The sequence below is a fragment of the Halichoerus grypus genome, chromosome 10 (genome assembly GCF_964656455.1).
Source record: "Halichoerus grypus chromosome 10, mHalGry1.hap1.1, whole genome shotgun sequence".
NCBI classification, from domain to species: Eukaryota; Metazoa; Chordata; class Mammalia; order Carnivora; family Phocidae; genus Halichoerus; species Halichoerus grypus.
The window spans coordinates 107,745,989-107,770,450 of NC_135721.1; the positions used below are offsets into that span (position 1 = coordinate 107,745,989).

The 24,462-nt window shown below is 42.4% G+C and overlaps 1 protein-coding gene and 1 long non-coding RNA gene across 3 annotated transcripts in view; one reads left to right on the forward strand and one right to left on the reverse strand.

Moving 5' to 3' along the window:
• Positions 1-279: 279 nt before the first annotated feature.
• FERMT1 (FERM domain containing kindlin 1) overlaps positions 280-24,462 on the forward strand; it is a 40,102-nt gene continuing 15,919 nt past the window's right edge. For both annotated transcript variants that reach the window (XM_036095823.2, XM_078056954.1), the window contains exons 1-9: positions 280-495; positions 4,161-4,329; positions 6,377-6,610; positions 9,803-9,949; positions 11,058-11,271; positions 12,217-12,319; positions 17,288-17,395; positions 17,819-17,950; positions 19,801-19,850. In XM_036095823.2, coding sequence (XP_035951716.2) covers positions 4,176-4,329; positions 6,377-6,610; positions 9,803-9,949; positions 11,058-11,271; positions 12,217-12,319; positions 17,288-17,395; positions 17,819-17,950; positions 19,801-19,850 — 1,142 coding nt within the window. In that variant the 5' untranslated portion in view covers positions 280-495; positions 4,161-4,175. The remainder of the gene's footprint in view (positions 496-4,160; positions 4,330-6,376; positions 6,611-9,802; positions 9,950-11,057; positions 11,272-12,216; positions 12,320-17,287; positions 17,396-17,818; positions 17,951-19,800; positions 19,851-24,462) is intronic.
• Positions 3,965-23,436, reverse strand: LOC118538025 (uncharacterized). Its single transcript, XR_013441956.1, has 3 exons — positions 22,275-23,436; positions 17,272-17,420; positions 3,965-4,286 (listed from the first exon to the last, which is right to left on the reverse strand). It is a non-coding gene; the product is annotated as an uncharacterized LOC118538025 (long non-coding RNA).

The window sequence follows — 24,462 nt, forward strand, 5'->3', positions numbered from 1 at the left end:
CGAGGGGCCGGTTGAGAGTTCGCTCGGGGGGTGCAGGCGGCGTGCGTCCGCCCGGGTTCTCCCCGCCCTCCCGCCGCGCCGCAGCCCTTCGGCCACCCTCAGCCCTCCCAACTCTGCGGAGCGCTTCCCCTCTCCCGGAGCGAGACCCAGCAGGCCCGGGGCTGGGCGTGCCCTCACCTGCCCCGCCGCGCGCCGGCCTCGGCCGGGCCTCCGGGGGCCGCGCAGGGCGGAGACCGAGCACCCCGCGTCCTGCTAGGGGCGGGCGCCGCGCCTCGCCGGGAGGTCCGGGGCGGCTTCCCCGCAGCGGCCGCGCGCAGCCCAGCCGGCCCAGCCGAGCCGAGCGGCCGCCGCGAGCGCGGGCCCCGGCACCCCGCTTCGTCCGCTTCGCCCGCTTCGAGCGCCCGCCCGGCCTGGGGCGCCTCCGGCGGGACTCAGGGGCGCAGGCGTCCACGTGCGCGTCCGTGAGGCTGCACGCCACCCGCGCCGGGAAAGCAGGTGGGTGCCGGGGGCTAAGGCTAGGGGCGGGGTGGGGGGGGAGGCTGTGACGGGCACCGCCCAGGCTGGAGACCCCTGCCCCTTCCTTTCTTCAGCGCTTGCACGTAAATAGCTGCTGAATTAAAAATAACGTCCCCGGCGTGTGGCCACTTTCTCCGGCCTTGCCTATCGGGCCTTGCAAAATAAACTCTCCTTGTAGCCGCGGGGGCTGCCCTATGGGTCAGGGGCACCCACCTCACTCCCCCTGGCCCCAGGACCCTGCAGGACTGGCAACCGACAGGCGGAGTGGCCTTTGGACAGGCACACTCTCTGATCTTCCAGGGGAAGCATCAGGGGCTATTTCCCTCATCTTTCTGTCTGGCTGGCTGCCTGTCTGTCCTTTGTTGCATTTTCTGTAGTCAAGGAGGACAGGAGGAGGTGGACAGCTGGTCTTCCCCCAGGGAAGGCAGGTCAGCCTGCGCGCTTTGCCTTCTGTTCTCGTCTCCTTCGATGTGCTTTCCCGGTTGGTGTTTGCTGCTCCCCTTAACAAGTAGCAGCTTGCTGCGAATGAGAAGTTCACTCAAAAATGGAAGGTGCAGAAAGATAGGAGAGGAATGCGGGGAAACCGGATTGTCCAATTTTAGCCTGAATTTCGCTGTAAGGGAGTCACCATATGTTGCCTACATGCGAAGTGGGTTTTCTTTGTTTTTTTGTTTTTTGAGAAGTGTTTTGATTGCCCAAGTTAGGAAAAGACCAATGTGTGATACTCATGAAACAAGCAGTAAGGAGTCACTTTAAAGTACAAACTTTTTTTTAGTGTTCAGTTAGCCACTGTAGAGTTCATCATTAGTTTTTGATGTAGTGTTCAATGATTCTTTAGTTACCTGTAACACCCAGTGCACATCACAAGACGTGCCCTCCTTAATACCCATCACCCTGTTACCCCTCCCTCCAACCTCCTCCCTTCTGAGACCCTCAGTTCGTTTCCGGGGTCTCTCATGGTTCGTCTCCCTCTCTGATTTCTCCCCCTTCAGATTTTCCTCCCTTCCTCTGTAGTCCTCCATGCTATTGCTTATGTTCCACATATGAGTAAAGTACAAACTTTTAAAATAACTATACCTCGAACCATAGCAGTTTAGAAATTGTGAGGGTCTTAAAGTCAAATAGTTCAATGCCATGTTACGGTGTTATCTTTATTGCTTCCTCACTGGGAAAGATGTTAGTTGAAATGCTTAGTGAAGCCTCCTGAGAGTTTAGCTAATGTGGTTTTAAGAGTTTTATTTCATGTTGGTGTTGCAACTTTATGAAGGACGTGTCCCGGTGTAGTGGTTAAGAGTTTGGGGTTAGAAAGACCTGGATTTCTGTCTGGGCTCCACCATCTAACTTGCTGTGTGGCTTCCAACGAGTTGCATAACCTCTCTGAGCCTGAGTTTCCTCATTTCTAATGGGACTGCTGAGCAGTGAAGGAGATAACACAAAATAGTGGTTCACACAGATTATATATCCGGGTAAGTACATAACAAATGATATTTGAGCCTGATGATGACAGTGAAGCAAGTGGTTAGGCCGAATATAGTCATTACATGGCCTTCACTGCCCAAGCAGGAGGTCTCCACGTGTGGCTCTGTGCATGGGGAGGTACAAGCATTATATCCCTTCTGGTCATACAAACACAAGGAGCTACTTCTGAACTCCTGAATTTGATTTAAACAAATAAAATCTGCCCTGAGCCCGTTCAGATTTACAGTGTATCTTTGTGTATTTTGAGATTCTCTTATGCTTTCAAATGTGAATAGTTTCAAATGCACACAACACTGGTATGCCACTGGTGGGGTAATTATTATTATTATTTTTTAAGATTTTATTTATTTATTTGACAGAGAGAGACACGGCGAGAGCGGGAACACAAACAGGGGGAGTGGGAGAGAGAGAAGCAGGCTTCCTGCTGAGCAGGGAGCCTGATGCGGGGCTGGATCCCAGGACACTGGGACCATGACCTGAGCCGAAGGCAGACGCTTAACGCTTAATGCTTAACGACTGAGCCACCCAGGTGCCCCTGGGGTAATTATTATTAAAAATAATGTCCCTCAGGTGTCACCACAGTCCCTGGCTTCATATTAATTTGGGTAGATTGAAGGGTGGAATGGAGTCCTGAAGCTAATTTTTCACGTGGCTGGCTGTTTGGACTCAAAAGTGTGAGCCACAGACCTGTTAACCTGAAGCTTGTTATAAATGCAGGGTCTCCACCTGCACCCCACACCTGCTGAACAGAATCTGAGGTGAATAAGATCCCCAGGGGATTCATGCACTTGCCCTTGGAAAAGCCCCTCAGGAGTTTGAGTGCACTGATGTTTCTCAAAAATAGGCTTTATGAAAACATGGACATCTTATAAGCTGTCTTTACATAGTGAAGTGAAAAAGATGTATTAATGTTTAAATGACTGATTTTTCTTTTCAGTATTAAAATAGAAATGGTAAGATCATTTGTTTTCTTTTTAGAAGTAAGACAGAGCCCTTATTTTAATTCTGCCAATTTCAGGTTCCAGTGTTCCTATTACCCCTGAAACATTCCAGTTTTGATACTGCATAGCTTATTTTATTCTTGTTCCTCCAATAAGAGGAAAACTCTGATTTTGAAGTTCTCACCCCATCTGTATTTTGAAGAGTGGGCTTGGTATGTCTGTCACTCCTGTTTTAAATCTTTTGCCAGAGGTATGTCCAAAAACTTAATTGATGCACTTAACTTATCAACTTTGATATGACATAAAATGGTAGCTCAAATAAGTCAAATACATGACAATAATTATTAATGACCTATATCTTCATATGCATTTAAGGTACAACTACATAGTGTATGACTGAAATAGAAACTATTTTGCTGTACTTCCATTTTTTGAATTGTCATACCAGAAGATGTCATCAATATGTATGGGAGAATATAATAATATAGAAAAATAGAGGAAGATTTTTACGGCATCCTTTTCTAAAATAAACTTTAGCTAAAGGCATAATTTGCATATAACAAAGGCATCAAACTGTACATTTAAAATCCGTGCATTTTTGTGGTGAGCACAGCATAACATATAGAGTTGTTGAATCATTATATTGTTCACCTGAAACTAATATACTCAAAAAAGAATCTGTGCAGAAGTGCCTGGGTGGCTCATATGGTTGAACATCTGACTCTTGATCTCAGCTCAAGTCTTGACCTCAGGGTCGTGAGTTCAAGCCCCATGTTTGGCTCCATGCTGGGCATGGAACCTACTTAAAAAAAAAAAATCTATGCATTTTGTTATATGCAAATTACACTTCAATGAAGTTGATTTTTTTTTTTAAAGATGTCAAGGATTCCCATGATTTGTTGCCTATTGCCACAATAGTTCAGAGAAAGTCAAGAGAAGTCAACAGAGACAGAAAGTGAAGATTGATGCATTGGGCAGGCACGGAAAATAAATAGGCAAGTGCCTATGGAAAGATAAAGTTACATACATTTGGAAGGCTTGAGACCATTTTTATAGGACTTTTTGTCTTTAAAGATAAGATGTTGAATTTAATATGGAACACTGGGAACCCTGCAGAGTTCCTGAAGAGGCTAAAATGAGAAAAAGTTTTGCCCTGCAGGGTCTCCTGGCAAGCTCCAGCTACCTTCTCATATTCTGATCTGTGTCTGCCTTTTTATGCGGCAGACACCTGCGTTTGCCATGATGCTCTCATCCAGCGACTTTGCATCTGCTTCTTGGGAGCTCGTCGTCAGAGTTGACCATCCAAACGAGGAGGAGCAGAAAGATGTCACACTGAGAGTGTCCGGAGACCTGCATGTTGGGGGGTTGATGCTCAAGTTAGTAGAACAGATCAGTAAGTTACTGTTTCTTTATGGTTTCCCTATATTTGAAACCCTCTCTATTGCACTAACAGTAAATGGCTGATCTAGGTTGTCTGATCATCTAAGTTTTTCTGCTTTTTTATCTTGTAATGGCTCAGAGAACAAGCCCCCTCCCACAGGAAGAAGAGAAATAGAGAATCTTACAAAAGCCATAAACTGAACCCCCCAACCACTCTTGTAAAAACTGGAGTCTCTGGTGGCAAACTAAAGCTCCTCAGTAGGTATGAAACCATGTTTCCACAGGCTCATCCCACTGGTGGCATCTGAAGTGACTTTATGTGACATGGCATTAGATTACTGTGTCAATTCTCTTTGTTAATATGTTTGATTGCTCAGTGATGAAGTCCGCTCAGTGCTAATGTATCTTCTAACACATATCCACCATTTGCTACTCTTCCTGTTCAAACAAAGAAAGAGAAGTCTTAAGGGTCAGTCTTCACATCAGGAATCAACATGATCGACCTAAAACTTAATAGTGTTCTGTTTTCTCTTATTTCTTTTTACCTTCTACCCAAAGTTGTCCAGATGTTGGCTTTTCACTTACACTAATGAGATAGAGATTTTTTTTAAGTAAGTCTTCATTAAAGTATAATATGTACACAGAGAAGTGCACTTATCATTAAGTGTACTGCTCAATGAGTTTTCACAGTCATATAACTTCCACTCAGATCAAGAAATAGAATATTACGGACTTCCCCCACCCAAGTAGCACATCTGACCCCCTCTCCCAGTCACTGCTCCATGAAGGGAAACCACTATTCTGACTTCTAACACCATAGGAATAATTTTACTTGTTTTTAAACTGCATATAGGTGTACTCATGTGAGGACATACTCTTATGCATCTGCTGTAAGATTTACCCATATTGTTTTGTTTTGTTTTGTTTTTTAAGATTTTTTTTATTTGAGAGAGAGAGAGTGAGAGAGAGAGCATGAGGGGAGAGAGGGTCAGAAGGAGAAGCAGACTCCCCGCTGAGCAGGGAGCCCGATGTGGGACTCGATCCCAGGACCCTGGGATCATGACCTGAGCCGAAGGCAGTCGCCTAACCAACTGAGCCACCCAGGCGCCCAAGATTTACCCATATTGTTGCATACAGTTTTAGTTCATTTACTCTCATTGCTGTGTGATATTCCATCGTATGATTATGCCACAGTTTATCCATTTACCTAGTGATGGGCATTTGGGTTGTTCCCATTTGCAGGCCCTTACAGATAGGGCTGCTATAATACATGTCTTTGGTGAGTAGATTTCTGTTGGGGTACAGCTCAGAGAGGAAATGCTGCATAATAGGACTTTCTAAAATAGTTACAGCATTTATATTTCTACTAACAGCATTGAAAGAAAGGTTTTCTAACATAAAGTGAGAGAACAAGAGAGAAACATTTTTTAAAAAAACAGACAAAAGATTGAATATTGGTTCCAGCATTGACAAAGGAAAAAGATTCAACTTTGCTCTCAGCATTGAAGGAGGGGAAAGAGTTCACGTTGACACTGACATTGAGAGAAAATATTCAGCTGATCTCAGGTAGACATTTGGAAACTGGGTATCTGGTGGTGCTGATAAGAGAGCTGGTCATTATGCAGGGGGGGAATGTCGACTTTATAGTCCTTCTGTGCAGACTTTGGGAGTTATTGATATTCCTTTGTGATGCAATGGTGTAAGGATTCATTTCTTATAGGGAAATAATCTTGATTAAAGTCAAATGCTCCTGGCTTTCCCAGAAAGGACCATGCCCCTAAGGGATTTTAGGGAAAAGAACTCCAGCTATTTTATCAAGAACAAAATGTGTATGTTTCTGTTCCTTTCACCGTGTTAAAATATAATCATGATAAGGTTCAGTCTCTGTTTTCTACCTGCCCCACCTTAGAGACTTTGACGAGAGTCCCAGGCTTGTGGAGCCTTGGGTTGTAAAAGGAGATGGGGAGCTGAAGACCATGGGTATATTTCAGCTCTCGCACGCAATGGAATGGACTCGAGTTCTCTCTCATTTCACTTCATCGTATTTTCCATTTTTGCAGACATATCCCAAGACTGGTCAGACTTTGCCCTCTGGTGGGAACAGAAACATTGCTGGCTTCTGAAAACACACTGGACTCTGGACAAATGCGGGGTCCAGGCAGATGCAAAGCTTCTCTTCACCCCACAGCACAAAATGCTTCGCCTCCGCCTGCCAAATGTGAAGACAGTGAGGTTGCGAGTCAGCTTCTCAGCTGTGGTTTTTAAAGCTGTCAGTGATATCTGCAAAATCCTGAGTGAGTACCCTGGAGGGGCCCCACGCCCTTTGGACTGTTGGGCAAGGAGGACAGGAAAATTATGTGTGCTTTCCGCCTACACTTCCCTTATTAGGAACCATACTTTTCAAGCTTTTTCTGGGGACTTTAGCCATGTAAGTAGAGTTAAACCAAATGAAACATTATTGGAATAAATCAGGTTCATTTCCACAAAGCTTAACACTATTTCAAAAGAGATCTGTAAACAGAAGAAACAAACCCATTAAGATTTCCCCCCAAAAAAAATTCATTCCCCTAAGCCATACTAATATCATCATTATATTTAAGGCAAACAAGGAAGTTCCATTCCATCATCATCACCATAGAGCTGAAATATCTTTATTGCTTTTGAGATAATGGTGTTTTTTAGTGTCTTAATTGCTTTATTAACACTTCACTACAGTAAATATTCTAGCCACGAAAATTATTTGTGGAATTTATTTTAAGCAGGAAGGTACACTTAATTATGGATTGAAAACTAATTCTTACGGTTTTAACAGTCATTAGGAACAACACTGCCCAAACCATGTATTTGGGGAACTTCTATAATGGAAGTGAACCCTGTGTCATGAAGATTTTCTTGTTTTATACTTTTTGAAAGTGTGTAGGTACATTCTTTGGTTCCAAGGCTAAGATTTAGCATTTACAATATCTGAGTGAGTAATCTCTCTTCCCCATTAAACTATAAACCGTTCATTCATTCCTTCAACAAATATATACTGATTAGGCAGGCATTGTGGCGAGTGCTAGGGATTGGTTAGCAATAAAAATAGTCCAAACCCCCTTCCCTTCTTGAGCTGACATTCTAGGATACAGAGACAGAAAAGAAAGAATGAATGTAAAAGTAATTTAAAAATAAGATATTAAAAGGAGATATGTGGTAGAGAGAAAAAGAAAAACTCTAACAGTATATGCAGGATTGGGAGTTCCAATGTTGGTCAGTGGGGACTACTATGGTATTAAATAGGGTGAAGACAGAAACCATTACTTGAGCATGCCCAGGTTCCTAACACCTAGCACAACACCTGGCACATGTTCGCTGCTCATCAACTGTTAAGTGAACAAGTGAATGGAACCTTCCATTACAGAGCTCACCAGCAGTGCCCCTGGTGCATGACGGGCAAATGGCAAGTAGCAGGGCATGTTGTTTCCAGCAATATTCCAATGACGATTGGAAAACAAAGGAAATGATGAAATAAAACCCAGTCCACAGTAGACTGGAAACACACATTGTGGCCGGGACCAAAAACTTGAGGCTGCAAAATATATAGAAGCAGTCAGACGTTCTTCTCTTTTCCAGATTATATCTTCATAGTAGTTCTAAAGGGCTCAATCTGGCATTTCTTTTTTTTTTTTTTTTTTTAAAGATTTTATTTATTTATTCATGAGAGACAGAGAGAGAGAGAGAGAGGCAGAGGGAGAAGCAGGCTCCCAAGGAGCAGAGAGCCCGATGTGGGACTCGATCCCAGGACCCTGGGATCATGACCTGAGCCGAAGGCAGACGCTTAACCATCTGAGCCACCCAGGCGCCCCAATCTGGCATTTCTAATCATTGTCTTTTATATCTGTTCAACTGAAGCTAAATCAAATTTAGCAATATGATGGGTTTTCTCACAAAGAAAAGACACAAATCTTGGGCTTGGAGATGCAGGTTTGGTTTGGTTGTTTTGTTTCTAATGCTCCTGCTGGAAATTCTGATTCATCTCCTGGTCTCATGTATAAATTATGCATTTGGAATGGGCACAGGTGTGTGCTGCCACCTGACAATCAAGCATCCTTGGTTACAGGGGAAGAGGATGGAGCTGAACTGCTAGCCTCAGCCTCGGCACTAAGCAGTGTTTGAACTGAAAAATGGCCGGACCTCTGGCATCAGTGCATTTGCCTCCAGGAAAACTGCTTTCAGACTCTAAACATCCACATTCCTTAGCTTTTACTTGGAATCACATAGCAGCTCAGTGTGGTTAATGGTTATCAGGAGTTCTGATTAGCAGTGGTGGTTATAAATATATTTGACTAATAGAGAAAACTGGGAATCATCTTGGTTTCATTGCTCCAGAAGCAGACTCTGAGATAAGAATTCAAGGACAAACAGTTATTTGGGGGGGGTGGGGTGATTCCAGAAAACACTGGTTGGGGGGTGAGGAAGTAAGACTGGAAAGAGAAGGCCACCCATAAGAGAGTGTCACCAATCCAGTCGCATTTGGGGCATTTGGGGGCTTCTGGGAGATGATGTCAACATGCCTCAGAACTAGCCCACCCAAGGGGTGAGGGAGCAGGAGTGTTAATATGCCACTCTCGTCAGTCATTGAGGGCTGCTTTTGGGGAGTGTTAATTCTCTGAACTTGTGTGGCCTTTTGCATCAGCATTTGGGCAGTGCAGACTGTGGCATCCAGAGCAAGCCCTCAGGCAGAGAGATGCTTGTCCTAGCTGCCACGGGAAGTCGCCTCAGAGTGCACGGAAGTGGTGAGGGCCACGAAGAGATGCGCGGGGCACCAATGCTGTCTGCCGTAGGGATGAAATTAGCGACTGGGCACAGTGTAAGAGAAAGGCTTTCAGGATCTATGTTCTATAAAGAAAAAGGTGGGATTCTTGGTTGTTATTTTAGAAAAAAAACCTGAAAAAAGAGGAAAAAGAGGGAGGGAAAAATGGGTAGTAAATAGATAACGCAAGAACAGCTAAATGTTGGTAGTGGTTGAAGCTGGCTGATAAAAATATGAGGGCGCCATTATACTATTCCCTTTGCTTTGGATATCTTTGAAATATTTTCATAATAAATTAAAAAACAACTAGTAATTTTATTAGACTAAATCTCCCTCCACTCTTTGGCACACACCCCCCCACACACACACACACACACATGCACCCATTTTAGGAGTCTCTGGTCCCCTTCTGTTTCTTCCAAAGGGATATAATTTAGTTCCATCTACTTCTCAGGAATTTCCTGAGAAATGATTTCAGATGCCCAGCATGACTCTGGGTCTTAGAAGGAATTTTCTATTTACTTTTTTTTTTTTTTTTAAGTTTTATTTCTTTTTAGTAATCTCTGTGGCCAACGCGGGGCTCAACTCACAACCCTGAGGTCAAGAGTCGCTTGCCCCTCCAACTGAGACAGCCAGATGCCCCCTCTTTTTACTTTTTGATAGTTTTTCATTCTTCTTTATATTTGTTTGTTAGATATCAGACGATCAGAAGAACTTTCCTTGTTAAAGCCTTCTGGTGACTATTTTAAAAAGAAGAAAAAAAAAGACAAAAGTAACAAGGAGCCCATCATTGAAGATATTTTAAACCTGGAGGGTTCTCCGACGACTTCAGGTCCACCAGGTATGATTCCTGACAGCTGTTTTACTGTTGTGTTTCATTCTTGAATCCAAGGATTTCTTAAATCCCAAGAACTCTCCTTCCCTCTGCTCCTCTTTCCTTCGTCTTCTCTTCCCTCACCTCCCTTGCCCCAAACAAAGAAGGACTAAAATTGCAGGATTCCTGTGAGGAAGAAAGGATATGCGATTACTTTTAGAACTCACAGAATTTTTTTTAATAAGGTTTGTTTTATAGCTCATTATTTTTTTTAAGTGGGCTCCATGCCCAGCACGGGGCTTGAACTCACGACCCTGAGATCAAGAGTCACGTGCTCTACCAACTATATAGCTCATTGTTTTAACTGTGTATATTATGTTGCTGATGAACGCAAAGCTTTAGGGGAATTGGCTGTGAATTTGGGAGGAAGAGAGATTAGTTGGATCACTCAAACCATACTTTTCTCTTCCTGAGTCTGCCTTCATGTGACTCTTTCCTGAATTCAATTTAAATTTTGCATCGGGCATGTAACAAGTGGGCAGGTAAAAATTCTGGAAAGACACTATCCTTGTCTTTTTACATAAAAGCAAATCAATCTCTAGCTTGCTTGCGACAAAGGTCTTCTTGCATAGTATATTCCAGTGCAAAGAATAAAAAGCATTTTTTGCATTTTCCTTACACAGACCATGTGATTTATAAACCATCAACTAGCTGGATTCTTAAAATTGGCAAGTACTATTATTTGTTTAAAGGATTTGCCCAAAAATATAGTCTGTATATGCACTCTTGGGAGATCTTCTGTTCTCTGATGGTGCCAAAACCCACTGCTGAAATAGAATTTTGAATTACTGACAAGGAGATAGTCCCCAGCATTTGCCTGGGTTGGTTTTAGAAGCTTTTACGGCCTGTGAGTTCTCTACCTTTCCAGGCGCTAAAAACTCCTCTACCATCAGTCATAACTTACTTAAATGTTACAGACATTTAAATTCAAAATCCATTTTAGTATAAGCAATGTTAGTACCTATTTTTCCAAAGATGCCTCCCTTGATCTTAATATTCTTAAGGTCTTAATGATCTTAATATTCATTAAGATATGAATCTCATATCATAGTGCATGCTTCCCTTTGCCTTGCAGTCAGCCCTGGCTTGTACAGTAAAACCATGACTCCCACATATGACCCCATCAGTGGAACGCCGGCGTCCTCCACCATGACTTGGTTCAGCGACAGCCCTTTGACAGAACAAAACTGCAGCATCCTCGCATTCAGCCAACCCCCCCAGTCACCAGAAGCGCTGGCTGATATGTACCAGCCTCGGTCTCTGGTTGACAAAGCCAAGCTTAACGCAGGGTAAGGACATGGCTCCGGTTTGCTTCTCTCTCACCATGTTCCTGTATTATGAGGCTCACTCACCCCCACAGGACTGTCCAGAGATTGTATCTCAGTCATCTTTATTTCCCCCCAAAGCCTGGAATAATAGACATTCAGGCCATCTTCACTCCGTGGGACTGGAGGGCATTCATCCCCGCCTCATTCTGTTGCTCACTTTTATTCTCCACCCCTCACCACCACCCAGTATTTATTTTTCAGCTCTAGAACTGCACAATCCAATACAGGAGTCATTAGCCACGGGTGGATATTTACATTTAAATTTGAATTTAATTAAAATTAAAGTGTGGCACTAGCCACATTTAAATCTTCAGTAGCCACATGGGACTAGTGGGTACCCTATTGGACAGGGCAATATAGACTATTTCCACTGTTACAGAAAGTTCTAGCCAATACGATAGACCCAGCATTGAGTCAGACCAGCTTGTGTAGAAGAGAGGCAGTGCGGGAAGTCAGCAAGTACAGATTTTCATTCTGGCTCCACGACAGGGCACGTGACCTTGAACACGGCACTTAATGTCGCTAAGACTCCATTTTCTCACCCATAAAACTGAGAAAATATGAACCGCCTTGGCCCTTCACTGGGTTATTTTAAGTATCGGTGTAAACAAAATATACATACAAAAAGCACTTGGAAAGTTATAAAAGCTATAAAATAAAATGCAGATATAAGGTATTATCAAGTCCTCTCCCTTACAGGTTTTTGGTTATATTACTTACTCAGACTTTGTTCAAGGAAATACACACACACACACATACACATGTATGTGTACATCTACATCTATATGTATATAAGTGTAAATACATGTATATAAGTGTAAATATGTATATAAACATATTAGGTAATATTCTAATATATGTGTGTAAAATTGATTGACTTTTAAAACTCATCCTGTTGTTTTCTAGTTGGCTGGACTCCTCACGTTCCCTTATGGAGCAAGGCATCCAGGACGATGAGCAGCTACTGTTACGATTTAAATACTACACGTTCTTTGACTTGAATCCCAAAGTAAGATACTTTTTATCTTCTTTTTTTTTTTAAGATTTTATTTATTTGAGAGAGAGAGAGAAAGAATGAGCAGGGTCAGGGGTAGTGGCAGGCAGAGGGAGAGAGAGAGAAGCAGGCTCCCCACCGAGCAGGGAGCCAGATACGGGACTCGATCCCAGGACCCCAGGATCATGCCCTGAGCCGAAGGCAGACACTTAACCGACTGAGCCACCAGGTGCCTCTTCTCTCTCTCCTTTTTTCAATGTGAAGGTCTGGAAGTGGAAAATTGAGTCATATAGTTCTCAGAATTAGGGTTAATTTGTATAATCTTCTGTTTAGCTCTGCAGGGTTAGACCAATGAATATATACTGTCTTTGGATTTTCGTCTTTAAGTTTCTAATGAGCATGGTCAGCTGCCCCTGAGTTAGCAGGAGTCTCTTGGGGTCTTCCTGCCCAGCATGGTGTGCACTGCCCCTCTCCATCCACACGAATCAAGGAACAAGAGGAGAGTGGCTCACAGAGCTGAAATCTCCTTCTAGGAAGGAAGGATCATCAGAGCCAAGGTTAAGAGCAGGCTCTCATGAATAAGCCAGGACTCCCCACTGCAGGGCTGAATAAGTGTTTGGTAATGAGAGAGAGGGACCATCTGTAAAAATAAAGACCCCAGCTGGCAGCAACTCCCATTAAGTGCCCATCTGCCACCTGAAGTTTACTAGGACAACTGAGTAGTGAAATAAATCTTCTGAATTTCTGCCCCTTTCTTGGCCCTGCCTGGCCTGTTTGTGGAGTTGTGAGTCAGCACTTAACCTGCCAAATGTCAAAAATATAAACTGAGTCACGGGCCCTCCAAGTGCCCCCTTTCTCACCCACAACAGTGATTCTGCCTCTCGTGGCACTCTCTTCTCCTTGATCCCGATGTTAAGTCTGGTCTTCAAAGGTGCATCTCTGGTCCCACTGGCATCTTCTTCAAAATGAGCCTTGTTCCTGGTCAGTCTTTGCTTTAGATCCTGGTTTAATGCCCCTGGACCTAGCTTGTTTCTGGAGTGCCTAACTTCCACCGAATCGTGGCAAACGAGCAAATTTTGGCTCTTTGATAAAACCTTCAGGAGAAACTACTCTACAGCTTCTCCCAAAAGGGAGGGGTTTTTTTGTTTTGATTTTTTTTTTTTCAAGGGTGCTATGAATGATCATATTTGCTTAATTGGTAAGGAGTTCTCTCCCCATGGCTCATGAACGAAACCTATTTGAATCTAACAGCCAAATAGAAGCTGTCAACCCAAAGGTGACCGGAAGACTCAGGCTTTGGGGATATGACTTTGGGGCACAGGAAAAATGATCCCCAACCACTTTAGAGTTCCCTTCTCCCCCCTTCAAAAGTATGGATGCTATAAATATAACCAGGTTTAGTTCCAAGTTTCTACTAGGTAGACAGAGGGATACAGAAACTTAAGATGCGCTTTATGTTTTCATAGAATCTACAATCAAATCAAGAGCAAAGATAGCACCCATGAAACCTTGTAAAACAGACAAGGCACCTCCAGATGGGAACCAGACTGTGTAGTAGAATCAAGCAGTGTCTCCTCTCCAGCTTTCAGCAGAGAGATGCAGGCAGGCGGTGACACCAGGGTTACAAGGACTGATGAAAATCTCAAATTTACAAAAATACTAGAATAGACAAAATTTCAAAAAATAATATACTTTAAAAATGCAAAATCCAGAATCCAAAAAAAGATAGGTGCGTTTTCATAAATTAAAATTTTATGCATGCCAAAAAACCATATACAAAGTAAAAAGGTCTTTGCAACACATACTACAAACAAAAGGCTAATTTCCCTAATAAAGAGCTTCCAGAAATCAATAAAAAAAAAAAAAGACCAACAACCCAGTAGCCTAATGAGCAAAGGATACGAACACATAGTTCATAGAAAAGGAACTAGAATGGCTTTTAGCCTTGTATTGGCAAAGATCAAAAAGTTTCATACACTATCTTAGCAAGAGTGTGGGGAAAATGGCTCTCTCGTACCCTGCTTATAGATCAAAGTACAAATTAATCTGATCCTTATGGAAGGCAATTTGGCAATATCTATCAGAATTACAATTCTACATAGCTTTGACGCAGCAAATCCACTCCACTGTATTTACACCACAGTTATACTCAAATATGTGCATTAATATGTCTGTACACAAGAACAGTTATTGCTACATTATTTGAGGAAGAAAATTGGAAACTACCTAAACATCTATCAGTAGGGAAGTGGTTAAGTACATTATGATACACCTATATAGTGCTGTTGCTAAGAAGAATGAATCAGCTTTCTTTTGATGTAGAACATATTCAAGGTATATTATCGAATGAAAAAGAACAAGGTACAAAACAGTCCGGAACAAGGAAGAGAAGGAGACTAACTTTTTATTGTACCTTCTTTTGTCCCTTTAGAATTCATTCAGAATGAATTCCTTCATTATCTCTTATTTTGCCCTATTTGAATGTGTGAATAAAAATAACTTATAACTCTAATAATCAAAGTATTTTTTTAAATGTTCAGTAGAGAAAAGGAACAACAATTTTAATAAGAGTCCTGGAGATACTGAAACCTGCCTCCCAGCTAATTGGGAATCCTCAGTGATTAGATCTCAAGAATAACCCTTATTGAGAGAGTGAAACTCTGGGAAGCAGGTCTTGTTATTTGTTTATATTGGTGGTTGTGGGAAGGAGAGAGGGGTTAACCTAATTGCCTGGATGAAGAGAAACAGGGATTCAGGCCATGGAGGTGGCAGAAACCGTGTGCTTCCCACTCTGGGATTTCTTTTTTTTTTTTTTTTTTTTTTTTCTAATTTTTTTTTTTTAAGATTTTATTTATTTATTTGACAGAGACACAGCAAAAGAGGGAACACAAGCAGGGGGAGTAGGAGAGGGAGAAGCAGGCTCCCCGCTGAGCAGGGAGCCCGATGCGGGGCTCCATCCCAGGACGCTGGGATCATGACCTCAGCCAAAGGCAGACGCCTAACGCCAGTCTGGGATTTCTATTTTCAGTAAACTGGAAGACACAGGAAATCGAGAGCCAAGGAAGGGCGAGAGTAGCCAATCCCCACCAAGGGGAAAAATTTGTCTCTAAGTCAAGGAAACCACTGACAGAGTTCTCAGAGAGAAAAAGACCTATTGGGGTGCCTGTTAATACATGACCCATGAAAACCTGGGACCTGTGATGTTCTTCTAGAGCCTCAGGGGGAACCTGAACAAGACTCCAGAGAAGAAAATCCGGAGTTCTGCTGGCTGCCACAGAGAAATCCAGTGTTCCTCAGTGGGAGCCAGGGCTTATCCTGTCCTTTATAACATCTTGTACTAGATCCTGTTCTCCTAATGTCAATTTGCAAATATAGGCCAACTTTTGTTTAACCAACGTTCTTTCAAGGAATTGTTTTATTTGGCTTTGGGGGGTGCTAGGGGAATTAGGTTTGTTCAGGTGTGGAAGCTTTGTAAATCCTTACTGACTGCATTTGAGAGAAAAGCCTGATCGGGTGATTTAACTTACTCTCACTAAAACTCCTACAGCATTAGAATTGTAGACACTGTGACTGACTGGTGGACAGACAGAGACAGATAGGACAGTCCAATTCAAATTTTAGTGGCTGCACATACTATTTACATTTTGTCTTTAAACTGTTCATGAAGCAGGAGTCTTTTAGGGGGGGCGGGCAGGGGTTGCTTGGTTTTTGGTGTGCGTGGTGTGTGTTTTTTAGTTGTATCTTGATTGCCGTATCATTTACATGCCATAAAATTCTATTATAATGATTGTAGTACATTCATATGGTTGTGCAACCATCACCACAATCCAGTAGTAAAACACTTGCATCACCCAAAAAAGTTTCCTCATACCCCATCTGTGGTCAGTTCTGGCTCCCAGCCCCAGCCCACCACTGGTCTGCCTTCTGTGTCCAGGTTTGCCTTTTCTAGAAGTTTCCTATAGATGGACTCATACAGTATGTCATCTTGTGCGTCTGGATCTTTCACTCAGCATGTTTCTGAGGTCCCTCTGTGTTTTTACGTGTATCAGTAGCATGTTCCTTCTTACTGCTGAGTGGCGTCCCCTTGTGCACGTGGCCCACGTTTTGTTTATCCATTCACCAGCCGAGGCACCCTGGAACGTTTCCAGTTCGGAATTGTTATGAACAACGCTGTTGTGAATATTCTCACGTGTGTTCTGTTTTGGTTTGTTTGGGGAGGGTCCTGGGGCTAGCTCCTGTGGTGTACCCTGCAAAGTTCACAAAGCAAAGACAGACTCTCTTAAGGTTCTTAGTCCTCCAGCTTCCCGAGGTCCACTCACATGGGTTCGCATTTGTCTTGCTTTGGCGCTGCTGAGAAAGAGCATGCCTCTATGATAGGCCCCATTTCCCACTGACCTGATAGCAATGCTCTTTGCTGGTTTGGGCTTGCTACAGATTTTTACATCCCCTATCACCTTTTTTCTCGTGTGTATAAGGTTAATGCAAAAGGAAAAATAAACTAATGCTTATCAACCTGTGATAAATCTGTTTAGGCACTCTTTCTATTCCTCCTCCATATTTTCCTCACCTTTTTTCCTTAAGGGTACGGTAAATCGTATACTCGGGGGAAAAAATAGGAGTTATGGTTTAATCGGTACAGAGTTGCAGTTTTGCCAGATGAAGAGAGTCCTGTAGACAGGTGGTGACAATGGTTTTTCCTACCAGTAGAAATGTGATAAAAGAGAGGGAGAAATAATGGAATCTGAGATGGGTCAGTTTGGCCCCTTGAAGAAGCTCTAGAAAATAATCTTGACAAAACAAGTTCTACGTTCAGAAGTAAAATGAGCTGGGGCAGTGGAAAGATAGGTATTTCTTTCACTTACCTGAGCGAAAGTTTACTGCATTAACAAGGAATGGCCTCCGTGTTTCCAGAGTTTTCGTACTGAGGAATATAAATATGTGGCCCCCCCCAACACATACACACCTACCTGTTTCTTTCTTTAGTACGATGCTGTCCGAATCAACCAGCTCTATGAACAAGCCAGGTGGGCCATTCTCTTGGAAGAAATTGATTGCACGGAAGAAGAAATGTTGATCTTTGCAGCACTGCAGGTATGGGGACTCTAGTACCTTCTCTCTGGAAGAAAACAAAGCAGATTTGTTTTCTTCAAGTTTCATTTTCTTCATACTGTTTCTTTTCTTTGAAGAAAGAACTCAAAGTGAGGGGAGTCCATTTCAATTTAAAATTTTCCTCATAACCCCCACACGCGCCCGTCTTCTATAAGGCATTAGTCTTGCAATTCTTATCTCATCCCCACTACAAGCTGAACCAGTGATGAAGAAGAATCGAGTTTGACCATGACTAACCATACCTCTCAAAATAATTCAGATTAAAATGTCATTTTCCCTTCAGAGGAGGGAGACCTCTTTCCAGGAGACATTCGGAACTACAGGGGGCATTGTCTTCAAAAAGAGAAAGGGCTGATGGATACATGTGTGTTTATAACATTTCTAAAACCTCTGTTTGCATCATAGTATCACATTAGCAAACTGTCGCTGTCAGCTGAAACACAGGATTTTACAAATGAGTCTGAGGTGGACGAAGTAGAAGCTGCACTCTCTAATTTGGAAGTGACCCTAGAAGGTGGAAAAGCAGACAACGCTTTGGTATGCACTTTTCTGGTAACTCAGAACAGTGGCTGTGTTCTCATGGACTGACACGTGTAAATGAGCTCTTCTTTATGAGAAATAAGAGAACCTTGTGTCTGATTTTGAAAAAAGAAAACATACTTGTCACAAGCTTAAAGCTAGCAAGACCTGACTGGCTTTTCTCGGGTCAGTTCTGGAAGGGACAATGAGATACGTTCAATGCTGTTAATGGGAGTACGTTTATATGTATTTCTTTTTTTTTTTTTTTTTTTTTTTAAAGATTTTATTTATTTATTTGAAGAGAGAGACACAGCGAGAGAGGGAACACAAGCAGGGGGAGTGGGAGAGGGAGAAGCAGGCTTCCCGCCGAGCAGGGAGCCCGATGCGGGACTCGATCCCAGGACCCTGGGATCACGACCTGAGCGGAAGGCAGACGCTTAACGACTGAGCCACCCAGGCGCCCCTATATGTATTTCTTAGGGAGAAGCTGTGGGGTATGAGGCAAAGGCCCCCACCACCAGTGGCTTTTCTTCACTCGCGGGGAATATGGAGGCGGTCCCTCCCCTCAGGTCTAGAGAGAACCACCCAGTGTGTTGTATGGCTAGCTGTGAGCATGGACAAGATGCTTCACAGATACAAAGCCTATTACCTATTTACCTAGTCATTCACTGCACCTGGGCAAGGTTGACACAGTGAGGGCCTTTATTCTGGGACACTTTAAAAAGCCCCTGAACCCTTCTGACTTCAGGAAATAGACAAAAATCTTCCAGTGAGACATAAAGTCATACAGCTATTTTGTCATCTCCTTATCCATGAAGTGTGGCCAAATGGCGGCTTTATAACCGGCATGCCTCTCCTGTTTGATTCACCCGTTGAGTGCTACCCTTTTGTTTAACTAACTACTTCAGTCATGGGAGTAATTATTAGTTTAGTGCACATTGAATCAGAGAGGTGGACCTATTGTAATTGGATATAAATAGTAAGAGATAAAAATGAGTCACTATATTTTTATGGATTTAAGGCATGTTTCCTTATGATTAATTTCCTTAAAATGGGAAGTTGGTATCATGCAAAAGAAAATACTTCATACAAACTAAATGCCAAGATTCTGTAGAGATTCAAAGCCCTGTCTCACATTTATAGGAGACACCACGCTCATTGAATTTGAGTGTTCTCACTTGTTGACTTCCTCCACTGAATAGATAGACTGTGATCCTTCTCAGAATAAATGAAAAATTCCCCCCTCCCTTCCTCCCTCAAAATTTTCATGTGATGCTGAACAATAGGCTTTTCATTTAGAAAGTAGACACCAGCCTACACCGCACAATGAACTTTGAACCGGGTTCCTTTTGAGAAGTTAATCAGTGAACTAGACGTAGCTAGATTTACTCCCTCTGAGGTAAAATTTGTAAAATATTTTGTTTGTACATAAAAGTAGCAGTTTCTAGCTCAAATTTTTAACTTGAATGGTAGTGCTTGGTCAATTTTTTAAATCTCTTTTTTCATTTGTGTGACACATGACACATACAGAAAAGTGGGGAAAAAGTGTACAGCTTAACAAATTTGTATTAACACCCAAGTCACCACCCAAACCAAGAACTAGAACTTTGCCAGCCACCCAGAAGCCCCTGCATGTACGCCATCCCACCCCACCCCACCCCCCCGCCGTCCACTCCTCACCCACTAAGGTCACTACTAGAAATGTGGCTCGTGTGACTAAGGGACTGAGTTTCTCATTAATTTAATTTTAATTAATTCACATTTTAATAACCCCATGTGGGGAGTGGCTACAGTATTGGGCAGTGCAGGTATAGAGTATCAGTACCACCTAATTAACTACTTACGAAATGTTATCTGTTTCTCCTTAGGAGGACATTACTGATATCCCTAAACTTGCAGATAATCTCAAATTATTTAGGTAAGTCACCCTCAAAGGGGAAATGGATTACCCCTAACAAGGCCTCACAGGTAAAGAGTCCAGGAATTTAAATTGAACCCGTACTAGGCAGGTTCCTGGTTCAAAGGTAAGAGCACGAGCTTTGGCATCACACAGACGATGGGCTGAATCCTAGCTCGACAACACGTACTAGCTGGGGTACCTCGGGCATTGTCATGTGCCTGAGCCTCAGTTTCCTGATCTATAAAATGGGGACATACCTCCTCTTGGGTTTATTGGGGGGATTGAATAAGATAAGGTATATGAAGCATTGAGCATGGTACCTGGCTCGTAGTACGTACTCAACAAATAGTGGTGTAGACACGGCCGGTGTCAGCAGTTAGTGAACAAATACGCCAGACTGGTCATCTGCGAGGCTCGGGACTTGACACCATTCAAAGGTTCTTTCATGGTTGAAAAATCAGTTGTCTCTAGAACTTTGGTCCTGGGCTTATCCAGAGTAGTCACCTCAGTTTATCTACCTTTGCCTGTTAAGTGTTTCTGATAAACTCCCCAGTTACCTGACCTCAGATCAATCTGAAACTGTTAAAAAGGCAGAGGAGTTTTTTATTTCGTGGAAAGAAAGAAAACATTTGTGATGGTGCCAGGGTGTGTTAAGATGAAAAGAATAAGGCCCCTTTGAAGTTCTATCAGTTACTCGTGTCACTTTATGGTTCATTGACTTTTCTTAACACACCGACACTTCAGTGGGTCAGTTGGCTTGAAAAGAAACGCGAGCTGTTTTGGGAACACGTGATGCAAAGAAAGACTTAGAGTGAACAGCGAATCAGGTATAAGTGAGAAGCATCCAAAAGTAACCATTTTTGTCACTAGGTTTCTACAGGTTGCTTTTTTTTTTAATGTGGTCTCAAACAATAGGATCATTAATTTAACTTTTATGGCATAAATGGTTGCAACCACATATATTGTTATAGTCAGAGCTACAGAAAAAAAGTAATAATTTGAATCCACGAATACATCTTTATGATTTTTTAATAATCATTCTGTGAAGAAAGTAAGTTGCCATATTCTCTGTCTAGAGCAAATCTGGCTCTTCACAAACCAAATAATGACCCTTCCCTTCCTATCGATGTTTTCAGTGAAGGAGATGACATTCCAGAGTTAAGCCCTCCATCCACTTCACTTTAATGTGATTGCTTTGCTCAAACACACAAAATTGTCTTCTGTTTCACAGTGGTCGCTATATCTACCAAAGGTCTGAAGATATTGACTTTAATAGACAATATAGTTCATGGAGGAAGCAAAGAAGAAAGGAGACAAGAAGGGGGGGAAGGAGAATGGAGAGTGGAGCTCCACTCCTACTTCTTAGCGTGCGTAACCCTTAAAGGCCCTTCATTTCCTTGGGCTTCCTTTCCTTATCAGTAGAAGAACATTGAGCTAGTCCTGTGAACCATTTTTAATCTTTTTTTTTTTTTTTTTTTTTTACAGTGAAGCTCTTTTTTTTCTAAACAAAATCTGTTGAACCCGCTATATAAACAGTAGACTTCAGTTTCCAACAACTGATCTAAATGCATCTGATCTAATGCAAACTTCAGTCTTGCTATAAATATGCGTGAGTGCTGGATAAAGTAAAAATAAAAGAATTGTACAAGGTTGAGGTGAGACCGGGGAAGTCCAGCTTGCAGGAAATGCAGAGGGAATCTAATTCTACAAATGAAGCCTCAGATGCAGAGAGGGATTTGGGCCATGACATAGATTCTCATGGTTTGGGGCTGAGATTTTAATCCCTGTGAGAGGAGATGACACGGTAGGCCTATTATAAGGTACTGACAAGGACTGAAGCCCGTGCCTAAAGGCAGAAACTTGCAAGGGTGGCCTTCTCTGTTTAACAGGGAGTAGAAAAGCTGTCCATCCGCGACAGAAAGCAGTGAGGAAGTTCATCCTTGCATGGGGTCCTACATGGGGAAATGAAAAGTCTCTCTGGAGGAAATTGGAGCCAAGTCCTTTGCCACACATGGATGTAGATCTAAATTTAAATGTCTTATATGATAAGTGAATTCTGAAAAAAATAAAATAGAAACTGGCCCAGGACCACAAAACCTGTGAAGCCCTAGCAAGTGTAATTACAAAACTATCTGGAGGGAAATATCCACAATCTAGCATGCATGGGCCTTCTAGAGGAAACAATAAACCCCTAAAAATTGAGCTCCTGATAAAAAGTACTAACCATGTGAGCTCATGAACCATCGTAAAGGAAAGACAGCCAACCCAACAAACAAGAAGATTAGCAGTTTCAATAATTTTAGGTAATAGAACAATCTGAGAAAAACATAAAATGAGTATGTTTCGAATCCTTATGGAAATTAAAAGATAAATATCATCATGAAAGAGAAGAGGCAATATTGAAAAGGAACCAAATAGAAACTCTGGAAATGAAAAATTTACTCATAGAGAGGCTCCTGGGTGGCTCAGTCAGTTAAGCATCTGCCTTCAGCTCAGGTTATGATCCCAGGGTCCTGCTTCTCCCTCTCCCTCTGCCACTCTCCCTGCTTGTGCTCTCTTGCTCTCTGTCAAATAAATAAATAGATAAAATCTAAAAAAAAAAAAAAAGGAAGAAAGAAAGAAAGAAAAATTTAGTCATAGATATTTAAAATTGAATAGGTGCACTGAATGTCAAATTTAAAAACACAGGTGAGGGGCACCTGAGTGGCTCAGTAGATTAAGCGTCCAACTCCTGATTTCGGCTCAGGTCATGATCTCAGGGTTGTGAGATTGAGCCCCACATCAGACTCCACACTGAACGTGAAGCCTGTTAAGATTCTGTCTCTCCCTCTCCCTCTGCCCCCCCCCCCGCAACTCTCACATGTGTGCATTCTCTCTCTAAAAAAAATAATAATAATTTAAATAAAAATAAAAACAGTTGAATAGAGAACACAGAAAGGTAGAAATGGAAAATGTTATAGGTAGAGTGAGAGTTTTCAACATACATCTACTAGGAGTTCTAGAAGAAAATATGGGAGAGAGGCAAGTATTCAAAAAAGAATGCTTAAGAATGTTTCATAATTTTTAGGGCGCCTGGGTAGCTCGGTTAAGCAACTGCCTTCGGCTCAGGTCATGATCCTGGAGTCCCTGGATCGAGTCCCACATCAGGCTCCCTGCTCGGCAGGGAGTCTGCTTCTCCCTCTGACCCTAACCCCTCTCATGTGCTCTCTCTCATTCTCTCTCTCTCAAATAAATAAATAAAATCTTTAAAAAAAAAAAAAATGTTTCACAATTTTTGAAGACAAAAATCCTTAAATTCAGGAATCATAAAATCCCAAGCAAAGTAAATCACTATAAATGCATATCTTACTTAGGCCAACCATTGATAAGAGAAAGTCTTTAAATCAGAGAGAAAAGACAGATTTCCTAGCAAGGAAAAACAGTTAAGTGGGCAGCAGACTTCTCCTTGGCCAGGAAATCTCTTGAAAGTGCTAAGAGAAAATAATAGTCTAGAACTTTCTGCCCAACCAGCCTTTCAAGATTCTACTTTATGCAAACCCCTGAATATAAACCAGACAAGGTATAATCCTACTACTAAGTTACATACTTAATAAAAACAATTAGTTATGTCCAAACTGTAAGGTGTAGCCACTGTTGCAGAGACTACTTTGGAATAAATAAAATGGCTCCACTAGAGGATTACAGAGAGAGAAGCCACACATCAAATCCATTCATTGCATCAATCACTGTAGTCAAGTAGGTAAGTTACTGGAACAAAGAAGTTCCAGGCCGACTTACACAATGTGCCATGGGAGATTATCAGGGAGAGTCACGTTATAAATAAAAGACACCTAAAATACAGTGGAATCTTTATAATACTTCATAAAGAGGGAGTGACCATGAAAACCTTTGGTCCCCCCACCCTGGTTATCACATGGAAAAATATCTCTAAGGGGAGTGACACACTCTTGTTTTTTCAAAAGAATGTGTTCCAAATTTATGACCTCTCTGTGATGACAAGTGGCCATCAGTGGTCAGCCTGCAAATGCTTTCAAAATAATAAACACACTTCACCCCTCCTTTAAGAAAAAGGTGATTGTGAAATGAGTGAGAACGCAATTCATGTTTGAAAGAGATTAGTGCGGTGGAGAGGGCATTTCGGAAGCACTTATTTGGAAATGTTTCCACTGTCACAGTGTTGCCAATAATGATACTGCCCATTAAAACAATATTCTCTTGCCTAAATTTTGATCACCTCTCTCAGTTAAGCTGAGAGTCTGTTCAAAACGGGAACTGTTAAAAAGAAAACCACAGGCCCAAAACAGCATCGCTTAGACCAAGTCCCCAAACTAGGGCTTAATACCTAACCTAACTGCAATTTCAGCTTCCCCCAGAAATGAGTCTTAATCGGTCAGAAGGGAATTTTCTGATCAGCACCAATGAGGTCCTCTGTCACATGGGCCCTCCATCTCCCAAAAGATGAGGTAATCGCCTAATAAGACCTCCTGCCCTTCCCCACATGGAAGGGTGACCTTTCCTGGACCAGTCCTTTCTTTTGCTAATAACTTCCTTGCCCCACCTTCCTTCCTATGACAACTTTCCACTCTGTACCCCTCCTCAGAGCTCCCCTCTACTTGCCAGGTGGGATGCT